The sequence below is a fragment of the Ostrinia nubilalis genome, chromosome 30 (genome assembly GCF_963855985.1).
Source record: "Ostrinia nubilalis chromosome 30, ilOstNubi1.1, whole genome shotgun sequence".
Lineage (NCBI taxonomy): Eukaryota > Metazoa > Arthropoda > Insecta > Lepidoptera > Crambidae > Ostrinia > Ostrinia nubilalis.
Genome location: NC_087117.1, coordinates 2,041,063 through 2,053,398, shown reverse-complemented (window position 1 = coordinate 2,053,398; position 12,336 = coordinate 2,041,063). Strand labels below are relative to the sequence as shown.

The 12,336-nt window shown below is 44.0% G+C and overlaps 2 protein-coding genes across 2 annotated transcripts in view; both read right to left on the bottom strand.

Moving 5' to 3' along the window:
- The window catches only part of LOC135086140 (uncharacterized), a 221,352-nt gene that overhangs the window by 71,137 nt on the left and 137,879 nt on the right, over positions 1–12,336 (bottom strand). The window lies entirely within an intron of this gene.
- The window catches only part of LOC135085899 (poly [ADP-ribose] polymerase tankyrase), a 77,671-nt gene that overhangs the window by 45,334 nt on the left and 20,001 nt on the right, over positions 1–12,336 (bottom strand). Inside the window, exons 8-9 of the mRNA XM_063980684.1 lie at positions 3,232–3,384; positions 544–667 (exon numbers count right to left, since the gene is read on the bottom strand). Coding sequence (XP_063836754.1) covers positions 544–667; positions 3,232–3,384 — 277 coding nt within the window. The remainder of the gene's footprint in view (positions 1–543; positions 668–3,231; positions 3,385–12,336) is intronic.

Sequence of the window (12,336 nt, the reverse complement as noted above, 5' to 3'; positions counted from 1 at the left end):
ACCTAAAGCCTTGTTCGCATTATTCGAGTAATTTAGTCGAGTGGCGAGTTGACAGGGAGGCGCCACTATCGTTCAACTTTATAGTTTCCAATTCCTACATGGCAAAAATGGGAACCAGCGTTTCGGTATTGACGGTGGCGCCCCGCAATGTCACGGGTAGAACAGTTCAGTATATTGGGTCTTAAACTTATAACTGAAGATTAAACTTGTCATTTTGACATATAGATGACCCACGCTGAACTGTCCCACCAAACTCAATGACAGGGGGGCGCTACCATCGTTCAACTATATGGTTTCCAACATGGCAAAAATCGGAACCAGCGATCCGGTATTGACGGTGGCGCCCCACTGTCAATGTCATGCATAGGACAGTTCAGTATTTTGGAACTTTATTTATTTTCTATACTGAAACTGTCAATGTGCCATACATATTCTTCAGTTAAAAATTATCCGACGATTGAAAAATCTGCGCTGAGTTAAGTCAGTTTTAAGCAACTTTTTATAATTATTTTTTGTGTGTATAAATAAATAAAATAATCTTACCATGCCTCAGCAGTAGATCCATGGCGTCCAAGTGCGAGTGTTCGGTAGCAACGTGTAGCGGCGTCTGTCCTTCTTTATTCTTCTCGTTCACTCTAGCGCCTTTGCGGATTAGCATCTCCATGACCTGAAGGTTAAAATACATGTCAAAACTATACTACAAATACTTTTATACCTATGGGCAGGGGGAAGAGAATGATCGGCAGCCAGGGGAATAAGGGGAGAGGAGGGGAGCTAGGGGACACATTTGGTGGAAAGTAAGGGAGCTAGGGGACACTTGGTGGGAGGTAGAGGAGCTAGGGGACACTTGGTGGGAGGTAGAGGAGCTAGGGGACACTTGGTGGGAGGTAGAGGAGCTAGGGGACACTTGGTGGGAGCTGGGGACACTTGGTGGGAGGTACAGAAGCTAGGGGACACTTAGTAGGAGCTGGGGGACACTTGGTGGGAGGTAGAGAAGCTAGGGGACATTTGGTGGGAGCTAGGAGACACGGGGAGACACTTGGTGAGAGCTAGGGGACACATAGTGGGAGCTGGGGGACACTTGGTGCTAAGGGCCACACACCTGCTTCCTCTTAGGATACACGCTGGCAGCAGAGCAGTGTAGCGGCCGGTCACCAGTTCCTAAGTGCGTGAAGTTGACCAGCGCCTCCACGCCGCATTCTGGGGGAGCTAGGGGACACCTGGTGGGAGCTAGGGGACACTTGGTGGGAGCTAGGGGACACTTGGTGGGAGCTAGGGGACACTTGGTGGGAGCTACTAGGGGACACTTGGTGGGAGCTAGGGGACACTTGGTGGGAGCTAGGGGACACTTGGTGGGAGCTAGGGGATACTTGGTGGGAGCTAGGGGACACTTGGTGGGAGCTAGGGGATACTTGGTGGGAGCTAGAGGACACTTGGTGCTAGGGGACACTTGGTGGGAGCTAGCAGACACTTTTAATGGGAGCTAGGCGAGCTGGAGGACACTAGGTGCGAGATAGGGGACACTTGGTGGGAGCTAGAGGACACTTGGTGGGAGCTAAGCGAGCTAGGGGACACTTGGTGGGAGCTAAGGGACACCCACCTGCTTCCTCTTAGGATACACGCTGGCAGCAGAGCAGTGTAGCGGCCGGTCTCCCGTTCCTAAGTGCGTGAAGTTGACCAGCGCTTCTACGCCGCATTCTGGGGGAGCTAGGGGACACTTAGTAGGGAGCTGAGGGACACTTGGTGGGAGCTAGCGGACACTTGGTGGGAGCTAGGGGACACTTGGTGGGAGGTAGGGAACACTTGGTGGGAGCTAGGGGACACTTGGTGGGAGCTGGGGGACACTTGGTGGGAGGTAGAGGGCACTTTTTGATTGAAGGTAGGGGCGCTAGGGGACACTTTAATAGAAGGTACGGGGGCTAAGGGACACCCACCTGCTTCCTCTTAGGATACACGCTGGCAGCAGAGCAGTGTAGCGGCCGGTCTCCCGTTCCTAAGTGCGTGAAGTTGACCAGCGCCTCCACGCCGCATTCGGGGGGAGCTAGGGGACACTTGGTGAGAGGTAGGGGACACTTGGTGGGAGCTAGGGGACACTTGGTGGGAGCTAGCGGACACTTGGTAGGAGCTAGGGGACACTTGGTGGGAGGTAGAGGAGCTAGGGGACACTAGGTGGGTGATAGGGGAGCTAGGAGACACTTGGTGGGAGCTAGCGGACATTTTTAATGGGAGCTAGGCGAGCTGGGGGACACTTGGTGGGAGCTAGGGGACCTCTAACCCCAGGCAGAGGAGCTAAGGGACACCCACCTGCTTCCTCTTAGGATACACGCTGGCAGCAGAGCAGTGTAGCGGCCGGTCACCAGTTCCTAGGTGCGTGAAGTTGACCAGCGCCTCCACGCCGCATTCTGGGGGAGGTAGGTGATGTAGGGGAGCTAAGGGACACTTGGTGGGAGCTAGGGGACACTTGGCGGGGGCTAGGGGACACTTGGTGGGAGTTAGGGGACACTTGGTGAGTGCTAGGGGACACTTGGTGGGAGCTGGGGGACACTTGGTGGGAGGTCAAGGAGCTAGGGGACACTTGGTGGGAGCTAGGGGACACTTGGTGGGAGCTAGGGGACACTTGGTGGGAGCTAGCGGACACTTGGTGGGAGCTAGAGGACACTTGGTGGGAGCTAGGGGACACTTGGTGGGAGCTAGGGGACACTTGGTGGGAGCTAGGGGACACTTGGTGGGAGCTAGGGGACACTTGGTGGGAGCTAGGGGACACTTGGTGGGAGCTAGCGGACACTTGGTGGGAGCTAGAGGACACTTGGTGGGAGCTAGGGGACACTTGGTGGGAGGTAGTGGGAGCTAGGGGACACTTAGTGGGAGCTGGGGGACACTTGGTGGGAGGTAGGGGAGCTAGGGAACACTTGGTGGGAGGTAGGGGAGCTAGAGGACACTTGGTGGGAGCTAGGAGACACGGGGAGACACTTGGTGGGCGCTAGGGGACACTTGGTGGGAAGTAGAGGAGCTAGGGGACACTTAGTGAGAGCTAGGGGATACTTAGTGGGAGCAAACCTGCTTCCTCTTAGGATACACGCTGGCAGCAGAGCAGTGTAGCGGCCGGTCACCAGTTCCTAAGTGCGTGAAGTTGACCAGCGCCTCCACGCCGCATTCGGGGGGACACTTGGTGGAAGCTAGGGGACACTTGGTGGGAGCTAGGGGGAGGTACAGGAGCTAAGGGACACCCACCTGCTTCCTCTTAGGATACACGCTGGCAGCAGAGCAGTGTAGCGGTCGGTCTCCCGTTCCTAAGTGCGTGAAGTTGACCAGCGCCTCTACCCCGCATTCTGGGGGAGGCGGGGGGAGGGAGTGCGTGCTACCGCTCGTTGATGCTTGGGAAGACTGGGGAGAAACGGATTTAATTAGATATTTCATTAGTCATTACTATAGGTGTAGCGCTTAGGTCTGGAATGTGTTTCTTTAATTGGCTTATGTCAAGTTGTATCTTCCTGCACATTTATGTACAATTTAATGCTGTTGAAACATTGTTAAACAAATAAAATAAATAAATTAACTGAGTCCGTGCCTGAGGCATAGGGCGGCGTACGGCACGTATATCAGTCAAATTGCAATTTCAAACAATGACTAGCTTTGCTCGTGAAATAAGCTGTGCTGTAACTATTTTGACATCTACCTTGTCTCGGTGAATAATTTTTTTTTTCAAGCGGAAGGTCGTGGGTTCAATTCCCGCCTTAGGCAATTTGATTTTTTCAAATTATTTATATATTTTTTTTGCTGTTAACTGTCAATCATGTTCACGTTATTAATCAGTTGCCTGGATACGTTTTATCTGTGCTCATGCGCAAATGATAGCTCTTATGATGACAGTTTGCTGTACGCTATTCAGCCTTGGAAGGTCACGAATTAAATTACTTGACTGTACAATAATAATAATAATAAATCATTTATTTGCCAGAATACGGTTACAAATGGTTATAAAAAGAGAAGTTTCCAACATATTCTATCGTACATACGATGTTCAAATATTACAAAAAATACGGTTATGTTTTTAATATTAAAAAGTAGTATCAATAATAATAATAATAATAGTCCCTTCCAGCCTTCATGACTACCGGTGTCACCACCTTGCTCTACAAATCTGGTAGTACCATGGACCCAAAAAATTACAGACCAATCACATGCTTGCCTACCATCTACAAGCTCCTTACATCTATTCTGACCACAAAAATTAACACACATATTGTCGCGAACAATATTTTGGCCCCTGCTCAGAATGGATGTAAGGTTGGGTCTCGTGGTACTAAAGAGCTCCTCCTCATAGACATGACCATTAGCCAACAAGTTCGGCGGAGCAGGAAAGCTCTCTCTGCTGCCTGGATTGACTATAAGAAGGCCTATGATTCAGTGCCTCATTCATGGCTGGAGAGGATTTTGGAGTTGTATAAGGTTGATGCAACTCTGAGATCCTTTTTACGCTCATGCATGGGGCGGTGGACTACAGTCCTTCGGCAGCCAGGTGGTGGTGAGAGGTCTCCTGATCCATTGAACTTCATAAGGATTGAGCGAGGCATTTTCCAGGGTGACAGTTTGAGTCCCTTATGGTTCTGCCTAGCACTGAATCCTCTTAGCACTCTGTTAAAGGATTCAGGGCTTGGTTATCGGCTTCGAAGAGGGGGTGAGGTCATTAGTCACCTGCTCTACATGGATGATCTCAAGTTGTTTGCACCAAAACGACAAGACCTGGTGAAGTTGCTAAAAACCACACAGGTATTTAGCAACGCCATCAGGATGGAGTTCGGTGTAGACAAGTGTGCGGTCTTACATGTAGAGCGGGGAAAAGTTGTGAATTCTCCGAATTTACAACTTTCTGAGACAATGACACTCAAATCTCTCTCCGAAACTGAGACCTATAAGTATCTTGGTATGTCAGAATCGTTAGGTATATCGGTAGATGACATCAAAAAATCGGTGAAAGAACGCTTTTGTAGTCGACTGACAAAAGTTCTTAATAGCCTTTTGTCTGGCGGCAACAAAGCAAGAGCTTTCAACGGTTGGGTGATGCCTCTACTAATATACTCCTTCGGCATACTAAGATGGACTCAGACCGAGCTTGACGCCCTGGATAGGAAGGTACGTCAGCAACTTACACAACATCGCATGTTACATCCGCGCTCATCTGTAATGAGACTTTACATTCCACGGAAGTGGGGAGGTCGAGGCTTTCTAAATGCCAAGAACCTCCACAACCGTGAAGTGTGCAGTCTCAGGGATTATTTCCTTACAAATGAGTGCGGAATGCATCGCGATGTTGTGGCAGTTGACAAAGGCCTCACGCCGCTCTCCTTGGCGAACGAGAACTGGCGCAAGCCAAAGGTGCTGAGCGTCGCGGATCGGAAGGACGTATGGAAGAGCAAGGAGCTGCACGGGAGGTTCTATCGGGCCCTTACAGGTCCCGATGTGGACCTCCTCGCCTCGGTGAACTGGCTACGCTTCGGTGACCTCTTCGGGGAAACCGAGGGTTTTGCTTGTGCAATTGCTGACGAGGTAATGATGACGAACAACTACCGAAAATATATCTTGAAGGACGGTACGGTCGACATTTGTCGAGCATGCCACCGTCCCGGAGAGTCACTCAGGCATATAATTTCTGGTTGTTCGCATCTTGCTAACGGTGAGTATTTGCACAGGCATAACCTAGTAGCCAGAATCATCCATCAGCAACTTGCTCTTCGGTACGGGCTTCTTGAATCTGAGTCGCCATATTACCAGTACCAGCCGGTGCCAGTTCTTGAAAATGGTCATGCATTGCTCTATTGGGATCGGTCTATCATCACAGACAGGACTATTGTCTGTAATAAACCTGATATTGTGGTGGTTGATCGATCCCAACGTCGGGCAGTGCTCGTTGACATCACCATCCCGCATGACGAAAACCTCGTGAAGGCCGAGAAGGAAAAACAAAGCAAATACCTTGACTTGGCCCACGAGGTGACCGCCATGTGGGATGTTGACTCGACGATCATTGTCCCGATAGTTGTCTCGGCGAACGGGCTAATAGCGAAGAGCTTCGACCAACATCTAAAGAAGCTCTCGTTAGATGGTTGGCTCAAGGGTCAGATTCAAAAGGCGGTGATCCTCAGCACGGCACGCATTGTCCGGAGGTTCCTCAGCCTGTGACCCTGACCACCGGTAGCTTGGGCCCTGCTCCGCTACCAGCGGATTAACTATTTTTAAGAATTTTTTTTATAATGTATTTTTAGTTTTTTTATAATTTACATTGTAAAAAAAATATTAAAAATAAGAAGGAAATTGAATAAAGAGATAATAATAATAAAATCTTTATTTAAGCAAGACAGATTTACAAAAAACGGAATGACAGTCTTAAGCTAATTACATGCTATGGTGGATTGTGAAGAAGTGTTGGTAGCGGTTCTCGCACTAGGTATGCACCTGTATCGCGAGAAACCAAGTAACATTTTGCCAAGAAATTTTTTTGCGGGTGGACAGAATTGGCGACTGCCTTTGGGTAATTTACTTACACAATACAAATTTACAACAACAAGCAAATTATACAAGAGTGGAGATAGATTGTATGAGTGTGTGTGAGCGTATGTGAGTACCTGCAGTGCATGTTGTCTTTATTGTGGTATTTTGAGTAGGTTTTCCGTTTCCATGTACGAGAGGGAAAGTAGCCATTTAGTGACGTCTCTGGCAGCCTGCCGAACTGAGGAGAGTCTGGTGTCACAAAAGCGTGTTATTTTGTTGTATATAAAAGGGAGCCTGAAGTTAAGGTGGTTCCTAGCAAATGTGGTCTTAACTGGGTACGATGGGATATGGAATAATCTCTTTTTGAGAATTTCAGGATAGTTTGGAGAATTTAAAGTGTTGCGATGAGCCATACAGAAGACCTTCAGAAGGTATAGTTGTCTCACATTCAGTACGCTTGCGTCATTGTAAAGGTCCCTTGTGGGGTAACGATACGGTTTTTTCAGCATAACCTTTAGGACTGATCTTTGAGCCCGCTCAAGTCTTATCATGGTTGTTACGCCAGCGCCCCCCCACGCCGTGATGCAGTAGCTAACGAGGCTCTGACAAAGGGCTATGTAAACTGTCTTGAGTAGGAGCTTATCAGCTGAGTTCCGCAGAAGGCGCATGACATGGATTTGCTTTCTAGTTTTGGATGTAAGTGAAGCGATGTGATGTTTGAAGGACAGGTTTTCATCCACTTCTACCCCCAGATACCTTATGTGATCTGACCGAGCAATAGGGATACAAGAGCACGAGGAATAATTACAAGAATGTACTTTAAGTACAGTGGTATCTGTTGGACTTGATGGTCGTGTCTTATGGAAACATAAGTATTTGGTTTTACTGAGGTTTAGAGTGAGGAGATTTCTATCTAGCCATTTCTTCAGGACCGCCATACCACGCTCAGCCGCATCCAGTGCCTCCCTCCACGAATTTCCTTGAAACAAAGCCACGGTATCATCCGCAAAACATATCAAATTGGTTTTATTGCACGTGTTTGACATGTGAATGTCATTTAGATATAAAATGAACAGCGAGGGGCCAAGGACACTGCCCTGGGGCACCCCAAAACTGATGGGTAGACTAGAAATTCAAATTCAAATTCAAACATTTATTGCATAGAATAGGTATTTTACATATGAGGTCTTATAATATAATTTACACAGTGCTTACTATTCTGCTAACATTTTTAGCATGCAAAATGGTCATTAAAAAAGTCATTAATGTTGTAGATACAGCAGTCTATCAGCCAATTTTTGAGATTTCGTATCATTGCATTAGTTGACCCTGTCTTAAATATCTCTGGGATTTTATTATAAATTTTTATGCACATACTGTAGCAGCTTTTTTTGTATAGCGAGGTTTTTGGAGAAAAATTTATTACAAGTCTGCTTGGAAATCTAGTATTTCTTGGGTATACAGGGTGTTTGGCGCATCGTGTGCCAAAATAATTTGGCGGATAGAATGGGTCATTACCTATATTTTCAGCCCCCATAACACGTTCCATGCCAGGCGGCTACTTTTAAATTAATTTTTTTAGTAATTTCACCAAAATACCCAAATCGCATCATTTAATTTCGATTTAAAAAAAAACTACTAGGCGTAGCTTCAAAGTAAATATTTTGTTTTGACGTGCATTGATGTAGGGTTGCATCAAATCTAAATTTACTGGCAAATATCATCTAGGTTTTTTTTAATTCAACTTTGAAGTTTTCCGAAAAGTTAAAAATGGACTGAACATTTAAGTTTACATGGCTATAAAAAAATAAATAAAAGAGATAGCGATCTTCGGATTTTATCAAAACTTCTCTAGTCTATCCCCATTCAAATGGTATACTAATCTTGTTTAAATAATAACAAAAACTTCACAAATTCCTTAAATTAGTGCATTGACTCTACTCGGACTGATTTGCGAAAGGACAATGTTCGTTCTCCATACATTGTTCGCCTAAAGAACCAACAATTTTGACATATTACTACCCGAAAGCGAAATAATACGATTCTGTGTGTAAGAACAATGATTCCTGATGGACACTTGCCATAAAATTAATGATTAAGAATATTAAATCACAGCGATTTTATAATATGTCGTTTATGACAACATGGCGTCTAATGTATTGTGTGAATGTATGAACACCGATTCGCGAAAAATGTTTTGTATTGTCGTCACGCCGAGTCGCAGCCAAATAGTATAAAATAATAGAACAAGTTTTAGAAATACAACTCGGCATTCCACTTTTACAATATGCCCACATATTGCACGTAAATAAACAACATGAATCGTAGGTTGTTTCCACCCTTGTCATCTGACACATGAAATAAACTCCTATTGTATTATAGATATCGAAGCCGAATCGTATATAATAATAGAATGGGTTTTGGAGATCACTCGGGGTTCCACTTTTATAAAATACCTACATATTACATAAAAATACCACGAATCATGAGTTTTCTTTTCACCATTTACATCTGACACGAGATAACAAACTCCTATCTCCATGACTACCATCGTAGTCTATGCCAAAGACTACAATATTTTAAGCAAGAAGTTTCAAACCTTAGCGGCTACGGTAACCCCTGGGCCACATACATCATGATAACATTCGGTCGACACCGGAACGAAGTCTTGCGATTATGCAAAAAAGCATCGTATTCTAGTGCGGCTATATCACGTTCAACCGGGGTTTTAATTCGACTAAAGTCCTGACTAAAGACTGGAAGAAAATACGCCGCATTGTATGAGCACTTCGTGTTCGTTAAAGCGGCTTCAGATCTAGAGCCCACATAGTTTTCTTTCCAATAATATCCGCAAGTAGCGCTGCATGATCTTTACAACAAAAACGGCAATAGTTATTAAGGTGCCAAAATTATATGATTACTTTGGCACGGTATTATACACGTGCGAAGATTTGTCATTTTCATTCATTTCTTCATCATCATCATCATTTCAGCCACAGGACGTCCACTACTGAACATAGGCCTCCCCCAATGACTTCCACATCGCACGGTTGGTAGCGGCCTGCATCCAGCGCCTTCCCGCTACCTTTATCAGGTCGTCGGTCCACCTTGTGGTGGGTTGACATTGCAGAATATGACTTTTGATAGGTTCATCATAGAATTCGGCGGGGATATCCTCACGGAGGAAGTTCGTAAAAGGGCGGAACAAGATCTTATAATAATGCAAGGCCGAAGCTGTTACGCGCGTGCTCCTACGTGTAATCCGGCGAGTATGCAATAAATAGTAATGTCTGGTAAATAGTGGTAATACGTATCGTTCGTTCGTTCGTTTCAGCCGAAAAGACGTCCACTGCTGGACAAAGGCCTCCCCCAAGGATTTCCACGAAGACCGATCCTGCACCGCTCGCATACAGGCACCTCCCGCGACCTTCACCAGATCGTCGGTCCACCTAGTGGGAGGCCTGCCCACGCTACGTCTTTCGGCTCGTGGTCGCCACTCAAGAACTTTCCTGCCCCAGCGGCCATCAGCTCTACGAGCTATGTGCCCCGCCCAGTCTATGTCTGTATGCGCTACGATTACAGGGTATCATTTTGCATAGTCGCAAGACTTCACTCCGCTGCTGTCAAATCAATGTCGCATAATGTTATCGCAATGTGTGTGGCCCTTGGCCAAATCACAGAAGCCTATGCGAAGAAAGAGCACTTGAATGACAATAAAAATCAGGGTTACCATTTTATAAGATTTCCTCACTATTGAGGGTAACAAAGTAACATTAATAATCTAGCCATTAATTACATTTATTACCTATACGAGAAAGTAAAGCAACATGCGGTTTTATTTTAATTTGTAAAATATTAAACCCCTCATATTTGTAACAGTTTGTTCCAAGTTTAGTTTTACTGTTTTGTTAACAGTATTGCTGTTTCAGCTGTCACTGTGAAGCTTTGGGAAAATAAATAAATAGAAAAAATATTAACATAAATATTTATTTAAGTTTTTATGTTCATTATCATAATATGCCAATTTAAGTTACACTGTGTGACAGTCTTTGACACTAAACAAACTCTTCAGCTTAATAATACCCACCTACAGGGCGTTTTTATAGTTACTCTTGCTGATGAAACAAGAAGGGTTGATTCTACTACTGAAATACAACTACTTTTCTTACAGGACCAATATCAAATTCTCAAAAAAATTCACATCCTCGTGATGGTGATAATTTCTATGGAGAGGTTTTTTTTATATTCGGTCTCTTGGGATAAGTTATTCCATTTGAGCAGTAGAATTAATCCTTTTTATTCGATCACATATAAAAACAACACAAGTGTTTAGGAAAACTTCTTCTTTGGTATGGTATCACTACGGAGTTATAATGTCGGCAACTCTGTATCACTGACTTGTAACTTTCAAACAGCATGAATAATAAGGGCACCACATTGGTTTTCTTTCTGAAAAAAGGCTTTCAGTTTTAGTACTAACCCTTTAGCACTATTTCATTGAAATAAAAATACAATAAACGCACAGAAGACTGAAATTGAGTCAACTGACGTGACATTTATAATTTGTTGACATTATGACAGTTTGACAAGACTAGGGATTGAAAAAGTTTTAATTGAAAAAGTAAAATGACAATTTATTAAAACGATTCACATGGATATAATCGATTAAAAATATTTATAAAATGTTCTGATACTTGCCCGTAGCGATTATCCAATCCTGGTTTCTACTGAAAAACTACCTCGTGGCAAGATTTTAATAAAATAATAAAATCTTTATCTTCTCTTTCACAATCTATAAAAGTTCATTTGGTCTATTATTATACATGTGCTATGAATGAGGGTTTTCGCGATTGAAAAATCCGCGAGATGGCAATACGTAGACGCGAGGTCCAAATGCTGCATGATTGGTGGATATCTGTCAATGTCATGTCAAAAATAACCAATCATGCAGCATTTGGACCTCACGTCTACGTATTGCCATCTGGCGGATTTTTCAATCGCGAAAACCCTCATTGGCATAGATTATGAGAGACTGGCAACTATACTAGGTTGATATCAGGTGATCCGTCTGCTCATTTGCCTCCTGTCACATAAAAAAAATATATATATGTTTCTCACACTTCAACTGGCATTGGATTCAACATCGGATTCTGACACTTTTACAGTTATGATACCATGAATATCAGTTTATGGTCCTAATTATTTTTATTTTATTTACGACCTTCGACCAGTTGGACACTTTAGATATCTTCTTGTAATAGTGTCAAACTGTCAATATCTTTTTAGCTTTTAACGCAAATCTAGTCTTCAAAGCAGTTTAATCGATTTATTTTATTTTCAAAATCGATATTTTATTGTCTATGATGGCCGCAGGAACATCACTATACATGGACTCCCAGCAATAAAGTACGGTAATGCCTCGTACAGATTTTATCGGCAAAAATTATGGAACTTGATAGGTTTTAGACCATGCCACGCACCAAAACGTCCGGAAGTTGTAATAGTATTATAGAATAAACGTTAAAAGACTTATTTATTTAATTTTTCAATGCTTAAGTGTCCATTAGAATGAAAGGGTGCTTAATGTATTAAAAAAAATAGAAAATAATTATGATGGGTTAATGTTTTTGGGCGGTTTTTTAGGCGGTTTCTGACAATGTCCTTTGTGTTTATAGCCCCTTTTTGTGTGAATAGCACGTTAAATACCTACAGGTAAAAATTATTTATCTTATGCAATGTAAAAAGATTTTCCCTATCGTTTTTCAATGTGGATTTCTTGAATTTGGGGACGAAAATAATTATTTTGATCGTTTATTAATTATTACAAATTTAGTTCAAAATGTCCGC